The sequence below is a fragment of the Mya arenaria genome, chromosome 9, assembly GCF_026914265.1.
Source record: "Mya arenaria isolate MELC-2E11 chromosome 9, ASM2691426v1".
NCBI classification, from domain to species: domain Eukaryota; kingdom Metazoa; phylum Mollusca; class Bivalvia; order Myida; family Myidae; genus Mya; species Mya arenaria.
In genome coordinates this window covers 75,247,936-75,264,311 of record NC_069130.1, presented here as the reverse complement: position 1 = coordinate 75,264,311, position 16,376 = coordinate 75,247,936, and the positions used below count along the sequence as shown (strand labels likewise).

At 33.5% G+C, this 16,376-nt stretch overlaps 2 protein-coding genes across 5 annotated transcripts; both read left to right on the top strand.

Moving 5' to 3' along the window:
* The first annotated feature begins 78 nt into the window (after positions 1–78).
* Positions 79–7,001, top strand: LOC128202651 (uncharacterized). Of its 4 annotated transcripts, none has more exons than XM_052903675.1 (11): positions 79–187; positions 890–1,207; positions 1,685–1,981; positions 2,218–2,526; positions 3,111–3,413; positions 3,724–3,945; positions 4,055–4,162; positions 4,423–4,474; positions 4,692–4,708; positions 5,426–5,523; positions 5,851–7,001. In XM_052903675.1, the coding sequence occupies exons 5-11, from the start codon at positions 3,338–3,340 to the stop codon at positions 6,028–6,030; spliced, it is 753 nt and encodes a 250-aa protein (XP_052759635.1). In that variant the 5' UTR covers positions 79–187; positions 890–1,207; positions 1,685–1,981; positions 2,218–2,526; positions 3,111–3,337; the 3' UTR covers positions 6,031–7,001. The 4 variants fall into 4 exon arrangements, 2 of the variants coding, with proteins under 2 accessions (XP_052759635.1, XP_052759633.1); XM_052903673.1 differs by having other exon boundaries at positions 3,664–3,945; XR_008255776.1 differs by lacking the exons at positions 4,055–4,162; positions 4,423–4,474; positions 4,692–4,708; positions 5,426–5,523; positions 5,851–7,001 and having other exon boundaries at positions 85–187; positions 3,724–3,820.
* Positions 7,002–9,724: 2,723 nt separating this feature from the next.
* On the top strand, positions 9,725–15,943 carry LOC128246391 (uncharacterized). Its single transcript, XM_052964575.1, has 9 exons — positions 9,725–9,795; positions 10,286–10,603; positions 11,432–11,731; positions 11,943–12,245; positions 12,490–12,807; positions 13,060–13,341; positions 13,921–14,052; positions 15,091–15,197; positions 15,645–15,943. The coding sequence occupies exons 1-9, from the start codon at positions 9,756–9,758 to the stop codon at positions 15,819–15,821; spliced, it is 1,977 nt and encodes a 658-aa protein (XP_052820535.1). The 5' UTR covers positions 9,725–9,755; the 3' UTR covers positions 15,822–15,943.
* The last annotated feature ends 433 nt before the right edge of the window (positions 15,944–16,376 follow it).

The following is a 16,376-nucleotide window of genomic DNA, read 5'->3' as shown; positions in this document are numbered from 1 at the left end:
CAACACATAACTTCCTTATGGAAATTATATGGATGGTCTGTTTCTAAAAAGATAAGTAGCAAGTGTAACAAAATTGAAAATGAATACAACAAAACAGCAACACTCGTATTAATAAATACATTATTTTGCGGAAATATGCCACGACAATGGATGTTTATATGTGCTCAACTTGCCGTACTTGCTTCAGGTATGTTGCATAAGTAAAACCCTGTTAATAATATTAATTCTCAAATTAAACAAAAACTTCTAATACTACTACTACTACTACTACTACTAAAACTGCTGCTGCTGCTGTTGCTGCTACTACTACTAAAAGTAAAAATCAGTGACATAAACGTTCTTATTTTAGATGCATTGCGCAGTGGATAATTCTGGGAACTAACATTTTAAGGTGTAAGGGATGAAAGGCCGTATTTCTTTTTATAACAGAGACATGATTTGTGATAAAGGCGTCTTGCTGACAGAGTATGACAGTAGGCCAACATAACTCCGCATGGCGAACAAGTACCGAAATTAACTTATTAGCCACACAGACTTTACTACTACTACTACTACTACTACTACTACTACTACTACTAAAACTAATACTTCTACTACTACTACTTCAACTTCGTACTATTTCTTGTATGTAAATTAATGTTAATGCTAAAATAAATAGAAAAAGCAATGTAACGTTTATTTTATTTTTATATTTCGTTTTTATTTTAGATTCCTACGTTTATGAATGTTCAGATAATTTCGGATGTTTAATTGCTTTAGCCTTATAGTGTCCAACTTGTTAATTAACTATATGATTTTTCATAATAATACTTAATTATAGTATTTACAGTTTTACCCGTTATTGAGTGTGACATGTGTATTTGTAATTTATGTGCTACTTCTATATCAGCTCTTGTTGACTACGTCTGTGCAGCCGAGAACCAGTATGGAACTATATCAATGGTAGGACCCGCCTTTGTGAACAGGGAGGTAACACTGAAAGCGACACCGCTCTACCCTTGGAGATGTCAGGTAGAATGGAGGTACATAATGGAAGGTGGTACACAATTACAAACAATGCATGGGCAAAATGCTACAACATATTCGGAGGATGGGTCATTCTTTTTAAAATGGAGGGCTTCAATTGAGTACAACAAATCTGAATTCTACGCCGGATGTTCAACAAACGAAATGATTAGAACACGCTTTGTATCTTTACATCTGAAAGGTAAAACTGTTTTAAGGAAGCAACCCAAATGTTAAAATTTATGATATAAAGTATGTGTGTTTTTGTTTCCTCCTTGTTTGCCATACGGGTTTTTATTTTTTAAATTCTTCTTATACTTTTATGGTAGGTTGTTTGCCACTGTGCCTATCGATGTAGTTTCACGTGTACTCATATTTTTTCTGGGCCTGTATTCACTAACACCTGTTTTTCTGTCTTTTCTTTTTTATTTGAATAAAGAAACTCTTAAATTATAATAAGCTAAAAATATGAAAAGTACTAATTAAACAGTTTACGCAAATTGATTTAAATTCTTTTACAAATAATTTATTCTGTTAATTCATTGTTTAAATCTGACAATTCGAAAGTTTTAATATCCACTTTCCAGAGTTGTTTGTAGTTATAGGCCCTGGGCAATCACAAATAAAAATATCACTTTTTTTCTGACATTTACGTTAATATATAAGTAATAATTAACAGATATTGTTGGAACATGTGGAGCTCTCGTGATTCTAAGCCCGGTTGTTCGCGGCACCGGCGTTGAACTTGGATATTTTCCGTCTGACTATTCCATACAGCACCAAACAAACACGGGACGAACATGGAAAAACAGCGTCACGGACATAGAGCCACGAGCAGGGTCTTACGAAGAGAAAAAAGTTTCTGATTATTTATACATATTGACTATATTTAGCTTTGGAGAAAAAGATGAAGGAACGTATATTATAAAGTGCAACTCAGATAGCTACTCGAATTCTGTGCAGCTTCATACACCAGGTACCTTGCTGTTACTTCATCGAATGTTCTGACCCTTATATACTGTTTTTTCTTTGTTTTCGGTACATCAGCTTTGTTCAGCTTTGAATAAAAATGGGTTATATAAGTTGATAATTGATGATTCCAGATAATTAATAATTGGACAGCAATGTGATAAACCATCAGTTTAGATTTACATTTTGAATGGTTAAATGGTATTACAAATGATTTAAAACAAAAAAAATTGTTTTTTGAAGAGCGACCGAGTTACCCAGTAATTGATGGTCCAACTTCCACTGACTTTAACACAACCGAATGTATTTATGTTTATGTTGGCTCCGATATTTATTGCAAAACAAACAATGGAACAGAACCAGTACAAGTAGTACTTTTACTGGGTAATGATTCATTTGTTCTTGCCGAAGGCGAACGGAAGAAAGGATTGTACCGATTTCTTAACGTTCATCAACATATGGATGGACTGTCAAGACGGAATGTGACATGCCAGGTTTCTAATGTAGCCCTTGAAACACCCTACGAAGTGCGCGGCATTCTCTGTAACGTGGGTAAGCAAATAGGATGCACATAATGACAAGCTATGATGTGTTATTTTGTAGAGGTTAAAATCATTAGATCTTGTATAATATTGAATGCTGTTAAATTATTGTGTTTCATTTCCAGGGAAAGGTTACTTGCCCGTGCTAATAGTCCTGAATTCATTGATGAAGAACGTAGGACAACAATATGTAAAGTGCGCAATGTTATCCAAGCTCCGCAATAGAAATACACGTTGACAAAGTATTACTAGCTGATTAATTATTGTGTTTCAGTTCCAGAAGAAGGTAATCCGCCCGTGCTTATAGTTGCTGAGTTCCTTGATTGAGAAAGTTCGACAACAATATGTAAAGTGCGCAATGCTATCTAAGCTCTGGCAATAGGAATACACGTTGACAAAGTATTACTAGCTAATTAATTATTGTGTTTCAATTCCAGATGAGGGTAACCTGCCCGTGCTAATCGTTCCTGAATTCATTGATTGAGAAAGGACGACAACAATACGTGAAGTTTGCAATGTTTTTCAAGCTCCGGCAATGGAACTTCACGTTGACACAGTATAATTAGCTTTTAATTTTTTGTTTTTCAATTCTAGAGAAAGGTAACCCGCCTATCCTAACAGTTCCTGAATTCCTTGATGGAGAAAATTCGACAACAATATGTGAAGTGCGCAATGCTATCCCCGCTCCGGAAATGTAAATACACGTTGACACAGTATTACTGGCTGATGCTCAACACACCGATTCATTTAATGGATCATCTCATACGTTCACAAGTTCAGCAAAGGTGACAAAGGTTAACAAAACCTGGAATGTAAAAGAAATGTGCTGCACCAGGAAAATAATTTATGATATTGGTATTAAAGATGTGTCAGTCTGCAAACACATTAATATGAAATGTAAGTTTAAGAGCGTGAAGATTGTGTAACACACGCGTAATGGTAAAGGTTAGTAATGTTAAACGAGGTAATGCATAATAAATTAAACCCATTGGTAAATGTCTGTATTATTGGAAGATACATACTTTCATTCAAGGTGGTATTTCCACATGAATACGATAAAAGCAATCTGAAAATGTATAATAAGTGATATATCTTAACTGTGTATTCATTTTACTTATTTGCTTTCTCAACAATGTATACATTTTAGGTGACCCGACTATGAATTTGAACACGACATCACCTGTTAATTTATATCCGGATATTACAGTGACCGTCAAATGCTATGTTGATGACAGCGATGCTAAAGGACGATGGACGCTTTCGTGGAAAGATGAGAATAGCACTGTTATGAAGACTTGTAACAAAACAGATGAATGCCTCTTAACACTTTATTATGCGAGAGATGGCGAAAATACATACACTTGCAACGCTTGGAAAACAAACAAGCTTTTGAAAAATTCCTTGACCGTTATAAGCGCAAGAACAGATGGTTCGTAATTAACAGCTGAAATATTGGTTACATTTTTAGTGGATGAAATGCATTTTATGTTTGTTGATTATGATATAACGATTTTATTTAAAAAATACGATCATTGCAGGGAGTCAATCCTACGAAACTGACATTCATACATTCCGATTTCCTGTCATCAATGTACTTATCGTAGCAGGTGTTATAGGTGGACTCTGCATCCTGTTTGTTATTGGAAGTAAGGATTATATTTCCTGAATACTCTCATCTTCTACAATATTATACCGCATGCAATTTAATTTTCTGCAGGAGAGTCAGGGTGTGTAGTTTTGAAAGGGTCCATAAATGATTTGTACGTTTAGACGTAAGTGTTTAGAATGAGCATACATTTTTATAATACTTTCAAATTATTCAACTATCACAAACTATTTACTATATCTACAAAGACACTTGAAAAAAACACTATATGTTGACTGTATGAAAACATATCATTTTTAGGATGGATATATCTGAAACGGCGGAGGGTCAAAACAACTGACACAGTAGAAATGTATGAATTTGATTTAGTGATTTAGTGATTGAGAATCTCAAATATCTATTGAATGTTACAAAGTTGGATATATTTCAATCGTTGATATATAATGAAATGTATTTAGCAAAGTCTTTCCGATAAGACAGAGTTTCGTTTGACGGTATTTGAACTTATCAAAGCCATATTATTATATGAAGTATTAAAAAGATATATAATTGTTGCGTTCATATTTCAGTGTTGAAAATCACAGTGGTAAGTTTTTATCTTTAAGTTTGCCTATACGCTCCTGTGTAAGTTCTTAACACGTTCTTTAACAATTCAATCATGTACCTAGGTGAAAATATAAAATGTTTTCCTTTGATTTATTTTAATTTTTGTTAAGCAAGTGCTATTTACATTTTTGATTTATCCTGTAAGATACTTCAGTAGAGATTTCAGAACAAACATAAAGTATCAAAACATCTTAATAATGAAATATTCAAATTAGTCATATAAACTTATTAAAATTAAAAATCCATGAATACTCTTTAAATCTACCTTCGAATGGTATTTCATTTGATACAGTTATCAACATTTTGTTTATGTAACCAAAAAAAAAATAGATAAAGAAAGCGAAAACACTTAAACAATATAACGCTTTCAATATAATTTGTTTCCTGTTAATTCTAGCTTTGGATCAATATTTATGCAAAAAGCTACGGAAACAAGCTCAGTAGCAAAAGGTTTAAACATTAACCCGGTTTAATGGCACTGGGTAAATATTAAGTAAATATTTGGTATCAAGTTAACAAATTTATTGAATTTTATAAAATAGTTATTAAAGCCATTTACAAATGCAAAGACAGTAATTCGGAATCTTATCCGGCTTTATTCTATTTGTTCAGGTTCTCTATGCAATAACAGAATATACTATTTCCTTCCAAATGTGATTTTATAAATAATAGCCATTAATGATTACCTCAAAAACAGACACCTCATCGGACAATGGAGTGCTACATATAGCAACAGAAGGAGTCCAGTATGCTGTCGTGCATAGGCAGGCGGCCACACAGAGGATTGAAACGCAGGTAACTCACTTCACCTTGCGAGATAATTAATGCAAATGACAAAACATTAGTACAAAGTAGCTTGACCAGAAAAGTAAGGTGTGTTGGGTAGCAAACTACAGTAAGTTTTACTCTTATGGAGAACATCATAATTGAAAGCAGTAAGGCAGGTGTGCAATTTTCCGTAAGGTATCGAACATTCTTGTCTTCAAAATTAAAAATTTAACATAGACCTCAAAAGGTGACGCCATGCGTGTTTAAATACAAAGATCCTTTCCCTATGTGATTCGTAATCGGTAATACTAATTCTCACTGATTGTAACCGTAGTGCAATGTCTTAATTTCCAGAACCCACAGGATGAAGAATGCCTCAAATACGCTGAATTGGACGTTAAGTTCCTACAGGCAGCCAACGCCAGAGTTCCGTCATGGAAAAAGAATACGCCGACGGAGTATGCTGAAATTGAGTTCTTTTCGACACAGGGACCTGCTGTCGAACAACCTGGGTACCATTATGCATCAGTGTAAATGGAGATCAAAGACCAAAACATATAACCAAAACATTCGGCCTTATTGTATGTTTTGGATATTGTATTTCATATGTTTCATCTTTTACAAAATCAATTGTACCAATATTGTAAAGTTTTGTTAAATTGTTAAAGTCATAATTCAATGTTTTTGTAATTATACATTTATTCTATATGGTACGCACCGTAATCATACCACTTCTTATAAAAATGTTTTGCTACATAGTATTTTTTTATGTATGGTGTCTAGACTGAAAACTATTTTTTAGAAAACGCATATTATTGGATTCTCAATTGCTTTAGCAACATGTTGTATGATTTCATTCATCCCAAGTGGTCTCTTTTACATGTAATTTTCTTATGTTCTATAATTCAGATTTAATTCTGAACAATGAGAATATTTTTGTGTAAATGTGTAAGTGTACATCTACGCGTATACACATACTCGAGTAAAACTTGCAGTACAACAAGTACGCGTATTTTCACGTTTTGTCTCACTGATATTGATATAATATAATATTCCTCGTGCTACCTTATATGCCGTTACAAACTTCATGCAATGTACATACAACAGGATGAAATTGTGCACATAAAGTAGCCGACACGGTCATGTACATCTTCATTTAGTGCTTCACAACCTTTGTAAAGATGTATAATACGGTGACTTAAAGGGCCGGGTGATATTGTTAATACATTCGAGTCAAAGCTATGATATGTAACATAATAAATGCTTAATGCACATAATACTTCAATATACAATGATATCGAATTTATGCTAATAAATGTATACTTCTCCAATAGATTGTACTAGATGGTAACGGACTACGCAGTCTGCACTTCGATATAACGAAGGGACTTATATCGTACTATTATTTTGCAATGTTTGGACAAGTTGAGTATGTTGAGATCTCGTTATCTTGAGTACACCCATTCCTAAGTTACCCTTTTCGCTCTATGTTTTGATGATGAAACCAAAACATTTATTTATTTACGAGGCTTTGATATTTATATCACCATGCCAAAACATTTTGTATGTGAATATGTATTTTGTATGTGTCCTTTTCATTTTTAGCTCACCTAAGCACGAAGTGCTCAAGGTGAGCTATTGTGATCGCCCTATGTCCGTCGTCCGTCGTAGTCGTCCGCCGTCGTCATTCGTCAACAATTTGACTGTTAACACTCTAAAGGTCACAATTTGGGCACAATCGTAATGAAACTTGGTCAGAATGTTACCCTTAATAAAATCTTGGACGAGTTCGATATTGGGTCATCTGGGGTTAGAAACTAGGTCACCAGATCAAATTAAAGGAAATGCTTGTTGAAACAATAGAGGTCACATTTATGACTATATCTTCAGGAAACTTGGTAAGATTGTTAATATTAATAATATCTAGGTCAAGTTCGAATCTGGGTCATGTGCCGTCAAAAACTAGGCTACCAGGTCAAATCATAGGAAAAGCTTGTAAGCACTCTAGAGGTCATATTTATGACTGTATGTTCAGGAAACTTTGTCAGAATGTATTTATTGATTAGCTCTAGGCTAAGTTCGAATCTTGGTGACATGTGGTCAAAAACTAGGTCAACAGGTCAAATTTAAGGTAAGGCTTGTTAACAATCTAAAGGTCATATTTATGACCAAATGTTCATGGAACTTGATCAGAATGTTATTCTTGATGATCTTTATTGGATCAGGTGAGCCTTCAGGGTCCTCTTGTTCATTAGTTGGATTGTTTCCGTAGGTTTTGAAATTTGTACCTTTAAACCAAATAGCATTACACTATGTTTGGCATTTCTGCTTGTCATTGTAGTCTCCATTGTATTGTTAAAAGGGTAAATAGTCGGCTTACCAGATCTGGAATCTCAAATGCCAATGTAAAGTCCATGGTATTTTCTTTTACAATCATGGACTCCAGATTAATACTATTTTGTATTTCAAAATGACCTATATTATTAAAAAAATCTAATGAATGCAATAACAAACATGATATGAGTGTTTGTTTCTTTGTTGTTTATATAACAAAAATATAATGTAATAACAAACGACCGTAATATAAAATGCTAATGTTTTGTTATTTAAGAATGTTTTATGTAACTTTGACACCTAAATTATACAACAATGGTTTTAAATGATATTCTGTCAAACTGGTAATTTTGGTGTGTATCAAAATGACCGCTCTTATTAAAAAAACAAATGAATGCAATAACAAACATTATATAAGTGTTTGTGTCTTTGTTGGTTATATAACAACAAATGAACGTAGTAGCAAACAAATGTAATAACAAACGAATGAAATAAAAGAATGAATTTAAAAACAATATAGTGTTTCATTCTTTGTTGTATAATGATGATACATGTTACTTTGACACGGAAATGATACAACAATGGTAACACTTGAATTCATTTTTTTTAGACATTTGAGGGTATTTGTGTCAGCGATGAAATATACAAAACCGTTTGTACTACGTCGTTGGTTATGTAGGGATATAGTTGCCATTGTGAGTTGAAGGAAACGCGATGTGAAAAATGCCTAGCCTGCAGCTGTGTGAAATCAGAAGTGTGATATGTGCTCAACTATTTTCGTCATTTAAAGCAGTAATTAATATACAAAAGTAAATTTTGAAATACAGCAATTCCTAGTGACTTTTTCGCAAAGTGTACATTGTATTACCAACACGACGTTAAGCCACAAGTTTTTGTATAAAGTCACTACTTTTCCATTTCCTTTACATACAGGAGAGGTCGAAAGCAAATTGATTCTTCGTCCATAATTCATCAGCAACAACCCAGCAGCAGCAACAACAACAATAACAACAACACCAACAGAAATCTGTATTGCATTGGTGATTGTAAATCGCAACAGAAAATATTACCTGGGTAAACAATATGTTTTCGATGAGTGAGCGTGGGATATAACTTTACACTTATTATTACTGTTATTTTTAAAAATCGATATATTTGAACATTTTATATAATTAAATGCAATCAACTGTTAGCACTTATCGACTATTAATAGGTTAACACAGATCTGGTGAAGATTTAAAAAATAATGAAGTAAACTTTAAAAAAAATAATTTAAAAACAATTATTGCGGAGGGATATATTTGATGATAGCAAACGCGAGATGGTGAACGCATATTCTTAGTAAATGTTAGTAAATATACAACTGTGTTGCTGTGCTAAAAGCCTAAATAAGCCCACCGACGGTTTATATGTATACATGTTAAATGCAGACTCCTTATTTCAAATGGCGTTAGGATGGATCTAAGGACGAATAGGTACAATGCTGAGGCTTAAAAGAAGACAAACTGACTGTGGGTCTTTACTTTTCAGATTTGTTCAAATCAACTATAACTTTCATTAAAGACCAGCTTTTATTAACAATGTGCTTTATTTGTTCGTAGCCAGGCCTCCAAGGAGTCGGTGGTAATCCTCTACATGTATTGGGGTCTGCCTATTAGAACCGGAAGTGGCAACAGGCTAGATACAACGAACGGACTTTGAGGCGTAATGTGGTTTGCTTAAGTCTAAACGGGCAGATAATTGCATTCGATTGTGAGGTTACATGTGTAATTGTTAATTATTTTGAAAGAATGGCAGCTATTGGACTATTATTGTTTACTGAAAGCGCGAGAATACCAGTTTCCGTTTTAAAGACCTAGATAGTGACACATGTCTCACAACCGCTACATAGTAATGCACTTTGTACATTGTGCTGTTAAGGTGTGATGGATAGTTGCTGTCCGTATACTCTGATATTTTATCTAGGTAGGCGATTCCGTTTTAATAACATTGTGTAAAAATTATAATTTTGTACCTGTCGTTTACGTCAAAAACGATGATCTGTTAACAACTATGAGTTAAAGAATACTATAAGTTGTTGAAGTAGAAAGTATAAGTTAAAAAACGTTGTTCTTTATAGTATATTAGAAATCGTTTGTCTTTTTGCGACAAAATTAATTCGTCTTTATATAGAGATACATGTAAAAGAAATTTCATTGATATTAGTTATTTAGATAACGTTCATATTTTAAGGTTGTTCTTAATGTTTCTCTATGTTTTTTGTTATTATCACGCTGATCATTGCTATAGCTTGTGTTGCAATCTCTTTTGTTTAACAACGCATTGAAACAACCCTTTAAACCTCAAAACAGTGAACGTCCATACATATTATTCTACTTATTTTTCGATAGCTTGTCAAATATCGTTATTGAGGGTGAAAAGTGTATTTGTAATTGATTTGCAAGCTCTATTACAGCTGTGTTTGGGTACATCTGTGCAGCCGGGTACCAGTATGGAACGATATCAGTGGTCGGGCCAGCTTTTGTGAACAGGGAGGTTACACTGAAAGCGACACCATTATTTCCTTGGGGATGTGACGTAGAATGGAAGTACAAAGTGGACGGGGGTATAACATTCAAAACAATGCACAGGCAAAATATTAAAAGATATTTGGAAGATGGGTCGTTCTTTTTAAAATGGACGGCTTCAATAGAATACAACAGATCTGCCTTCTACGCCGGATGTTCAACAAACACAACAATTAGAACACACATGGTTTCTTTAAATATTACAGGTAAATATCGTTGACCGATTCCATGCGGTAACTTCAATACTTTTGATAGTTTGTGTTGTTATGGATTTCCTGTTCGTGATCATTTTGGGGTTGATTCATTTACGTGTCCTTACACTATGTTGATATGTAGGTTTTTGCCACTTTGCATGTCCATATAACTGCTTCTGTACTATAATATGTGTTGGCTAGTATTTCATAAAACACCTTAGAATATTCATTTCTTTGGACGTTGAATGAAACTAAAATGTTAATGGTTAAAAGCTAAATATGCGAATGATCATTTCATACAAACCAAATGTTTCAAACAGTTAAATAACAATTTGACAAATTTTACTGTTTTGAAAATTTAAGCCAGTTCTGACGTCCTAAGCAAACGTTACCGCACAGAACTGGGACACTATTATCTACAGCGCAAAAGATACAATAAACGAACATGGAAGAAAAACCATCACAAAATACAGCTACGAAAACGATCTTACATAGAGGAAAGAGATTCTAGTAATTTGTACATATTAACTATACATAGATTCGAATAAAAAGATGTAGGAAGGGTATTTTGAGTTGCAATTTAGGTTGCAACACGGATTCTGTGCACCTTCATATTTTAGGTACCATGCTTTTACATTACCGAGTACTGGTATATATTGGTAATGCCTTGGTTCGTCAGCTTGAAATAAATGGCGACATACAAGTACAATGGGACAATTTACGTTTCCAGATAAATCAAATGCATGAGCAGCTATTCTGATAAACCAATCGTTTTCATTGGCATTTTTTTATTGTTACAAGGCAATAAATATGAATATTTTTGTTTATGTTGCTTTGCAGAGCAACCGAGTTATCCACTCCTTGGTCCAAAGTTTTCTGACTTCAACACAACGAAATGCATATATGTTTATAAAGGTTCAGACGTTTATTGCAAAACTGAATACGGAACAGAACCAGTACAACTGTTTATTGGAAAGAAACCATTCCCTCACGTTGAAAGCAAAGGGAATAAAGGGTTGTACCGAATCCATAACGTTTCTCATCAAATGGATGGACTCTCAAGACGGAATGTGACATGTCAGATTTCTAATGCAGCCTTTGAAACATCATATGAAGTGCACGGCATTCTATGTAGCGTCGGTAAGCAAAATTGATATACATACTTACAAGCAATGATTTGTTATTCTGAGGTTATTATATCTTGTATAATAATGAATGCTGTTAAATTATTGTGTTTCAATTCCAGTGTAATCAAATTGGAGATACATTATGACAAGCTATGATTTGTAATTTTGTGGAAGTAAAACTCATTATATCTTGTATAATATTGAACGTTGTGAGTCAATTTCAGAGGAAGGTAATCCGCCTATGCTGACAGTTCCTGAATTCCTTGATGGAGAAAACTCGACAGCAATATGTGAAGTGCGCGATGCTATCCCAGCTCCGTTAATACAAATACGTGTTGAGAAAGTGGTTCTATCTGATGCTCAACAAACTGATTTATTTAATGGATCTTCCAATACATTTACTAGCACAGCAAATGTGACAAAGATTAACAAGAATTGGAATGCATACGAAATGTGCTGCGATAGGAAAAGCAAAGACATTTTTGGTCTTAAAGATGATTCAGTATGCAAAAGCATTAGTATAAAATGTAAGTTGAACTAAGACCGTTTTGATTATATAGTCACGTGTAATGGAAGAAGTTATAAAGGAACAATAAGAGAAGGCATAACAAATTTAATATATTTTCGGTGGTAAACAATTCAATTATTGGAAGATAACTATTTTGTTTTTATCTAATTTATGAGTATGTATCATTGAAAAATAAACGTTATATTTTTGTTTATTCTGAATTGAAAACGGTTTGTTTAAGAGCATGTCCTATCTGTTTTCAGATCCACCGTCGCAGCTTTCGATGTCCTTAAACAAAATACTTGAATATAGCAACAATGTTTCTGTCTGTTTCTTAAATATGTCTTGTGCAACTGATGAATCCAATCCGCCTTGTACAATTGAATGGTCAAGTGGAACCGATAGCTTGCGTTACGTTCATATAAACGATTGGGCTGATGCTAAAAATGGGAGTTACCGTTCTTTCTCCAACGTGCTTTACAACGTAACTAAAGACATGGCTGGGGGAACAATTACATGTTCAGCTACATGCAATCATTTCCCATCTCATTTAAACAAAACCTATAACATTTCGTTTTCAGGTACGTTTTGGCCTTACTCATTTTCTTGACTTTCGTTTACACTTAAATTAAACAGCGAATGCTACTTTTATGTATTTTCTATTCTCAAAACTGTTTGACTTTCGGAATGTCCTGATGATATGACCATATCCTTATTCATGTGTTTAGTAACAATAAGATAAAATATATCTATTAAAATATATAACAACTGTTGTTGTTTTTAACTGTGTAATCGTTTGTTATTTTCTCAACAAATTGTACACTACATTTCAGATATTCCGACTCTGTATTTGAACACGACATCGCCTGTTGTTTTACCTCCAAATTTTACAGTGACCGTAAAATGTTTCGTTGATGACCTGAATAATTCAGGCCAATGGGATATTTGGTGGGAAGATGAAAATAGTACTGAAATAAAGGCTTGTATCAAAGCAGAGGAATGCCTGTTAACATTGAATTATACAGGATATGGTGATAAGAGGTACATTTGCAACACTTGGAAACCAAAGGAGCTTCTGAGAAATTCCTTGACAGTTTCAAGCTCAAGGACAGATGGTTGGTAATTAGCATTTAGATAATAATAAAAAGTTAATAATAATATAATAACCAGGCATAAATGGTACGATAAATGAAAATAATATTTGTACATTGCATCCCTTATTTTTATTCACTCCTTTCAACTGTTTGCATTAGAGATATATTTCTTTGAAAACATTCATCAAATCCACACAGTTAACATCTGTGATTTATGACTGATTTATACACTCCGAATACGAGACAATTTCCATCTAAATGTCTCTTAGAAATGATATTGATATGTTTTACTGTTTCACTGCCCTCCGCGGATGAAGACCCTTGAAATAAATGAGATCGCTGCTTTCAATGTGTTAATTGATTTATGCAAACTGCAAGACTACATATGTATCTCTGAATAAATTTCAACCTTATCTGATTGTTGTTGGCTTTTTTTAAATATGTAATTTGAAAAACAACAACACTTTTTTATGTATGTTAGTTGCCATTATATTAAAAAGGAATGCAATTAATGCATGGAAAGATGGACGAAGTAATATAATCATGAAACCGTTATAACCATACTAGAGTACGTGTAGAACAAATGTTATCTAATTGCAGAGGCAACAACCAACCCTGAACTAGTTGTAACCCAACAGTGGCATTTGGTCCTTTACGTGGTAGCTGGAATACTTCTAGTTTTACTTGTAACCACGTTTACAGTGTTTCTCTTTCGTCGATGCAAACCTCATGGTAATTGTTCAGATTGAAGTTACTCATTAATCAGAATAAATTGTGTTCTTGTTCATCTAACTCAGTTAATCGAAATTAGAGGTGAGCTATTTGTGATCGTCTACTTCCCGTTGACATTGTTTTACTCAGTCTAGCTAAGGTAGACTCATTTCTCATTTTACTGTGGCAGGAAGCTTGCCATTGGTAATCAAATGTCGACTCTAACAAATTTAAGATTCATGGTTACATGTATGTGAATCGTGTGTTAATCTACTACACTGCTCAAATCAGCACACAATATTTCCCTGCATACGAAACATCATGATTGAAGATTGAGAATATTCAACTAGATTGGCAATATTTGTAATGTTAATCAGCAGGACACTAGATCTAAGGGAACTTGTTAAATGGATATTCCAAAACCAATTTCACTAAATCGATTATACACTGGAAGCTAAAGAAGCACATTGACCAACCGAGCTCTACAAATCCCATCGGAACACTTCGGTCATTTCCCATCGAAAACAATCAGGGATGTATGCCGGTATAATAATAATAATAATAATAATAATAATAATAATAATAATAATAATAATAATAATATCGATAATAATAATAATAATAATAATAATAATAATAATAATAATAATAATAATAATAAATAATAATTGTATAAATAAAGTAAGTAGGTAAAGTCCTTAAGTTTATCTGCTAAATCGATAAACGTTGTTTTCAATGGAAAATGACCGAGGTCTTCCTATTACCAAGGTATCTATTGCTTTCCTTTTACTGACACATGAATAGAACGTATTTATTACATTCCACACACATACTCACACCTAAGTTAATGTCTATCAATAATCCTTTGATATACTAGCAGGGCAATCAGAGGAATCAAAATATTTTATAATTCCATACTTGAATATTGTTTACCTCACCATGTCCACAAAGGAAGAACTGTACATGAATAGTTGACGTTCGCTTGAGTGCAATGGCATTTAGATGTTGTCGTGTCCTTTGCAAATTACAAACATTTAAGCATATTTATCTTTGATACAGTGTATGAGAAGCCATTACGCCCAAGAAGAACAGCAGTTAGAGAGCAAAGTATTCATGTATATGATGTTGTTCAGTCTGATGTGGAGACAACTGCCCTTCACAATCTAGTAAGATTTATTAAATTTGTAACAATCAAATGTAATGTCTTTAAGATTACCATAGATATATTGTTGGACCTCAGGATTCCTGATTTAAGTTTATCATTGTATGATAACGTTATTAAAAACGGGTTGAACCCTTGCCATTGCAATTGATCCTTGTGTAATACACGTATTCAAATATATATAACTTTCAACATAAATTACTCTTTCCGACTGGTTTAGAACATTCAAGTGATCAGAGCGAGGTACGTGTAATCGTTACAGTGATTGGAACCTTTAGTAGCTTTAAATCATTCAAAATCAAGAGGCTTTACACCATTCAAAATCAAGATATTTTGTGCAACAAGTGTGTAAGCGTGTACTCGAAAGTCTTGTTCTTAAATTATTGAAGAAGGATTAGGAAAGTACTGTTTGCATTTTATTTATTAAAAACAGTTGTATTTACATTTGTAGAGAGGAGTGTCTGCACGTGCTTTCGAGCACGAACATGTACCATCACTTGTGGATATGGAAGAAAACGAAGTCCGTTCGTACGAAAATGTTAGCCACTACGACTATGTGGACACAACACCCGACCATATAGACCGTCGGACGAACGCACCCGATGAAAACTATATTCACGCTATATAAAGATTATTGAGTATCCGATCTAAATTTAATTATGTAGTCAGATTTTTGTAATTTGGAATTGTCATAATTATAGTTTTGCTTACAGTCTTAGTGCGTTTATTGTTAGAACGTGCATATCTGAATTGTTCTTTATTGTGTGTTGTTGTATGTTGCTATAATAGTTTTGCAGTTATACACGTGTATATATTAATCAAAAGGCTACTTGTAATACATTTCTAATAACTTCAGTCTAAAATTATTATTCAATTATTATGTATGTTGAGTTATTACAGACAGAGCCTCTCAAATAAAGGGCCAATCTATTCAGTCGTTAGGTCGACGCGGTGAGATGTACATATGCTAATAAACTCATGTACCTTTAATAGCGTTGTTCCTTAAATGGCGATTATAACAAAACGTATGTAAAATAATTTACAGAATTACAGATGTATTCACCAATAATTACCTCTTCGTAGATAGACACCTGAACTACTAGACCACACATATCCTAAAAATGGCATCGCAGAAACATGTTCATAGAACGACATTTAAATAAGTTTTTATAATGTATAAGGC

Bases quoted from the DNA above. Each gene is read 5' to 3' on its own strand.
- LOC128202651 (XM_052903673.1), top strand. From the start codon at position 3,338: ATGTGCTGCACCAGGAAAATAATTTATGATATTGGTATTAAAGATGTG. The intron at 3,414-3,663 runs GTAAGTTTAAGA...TATACATTTTAG, and splicing joins CAAACACATTAATATGAAAT to GTGACCCGACTATGAATTTG. The intron at 3,946-4,054 runs GTTCGTAATTAA...CGATCATTGCAG, and splicing joins TATAAGCGCAAGAACAGATG to GGAGTCAATCCTACGAAACT.
- LOC128246391 (XM_052964575.1), top strand. From the start codon at position 9,756: ATGGATAGTTGCTGTCCGTATACTCTGATATTTTATCTAG. The intron at 11,732-11,942 runs GTAAGCAAAATT...AGTCAATTTCAG, and splicing joins CGGCATTCTATGTAGCGTCG to AGGAAGGTAATCCGCCTATG. The intron at 13,342-13,920 runs GTTGGTAATTAG...ATCTAATTGCAG, and splicing joins TTCAAGCTCAAGGACAGATG to AGGCAACAACCAACCCTGAA.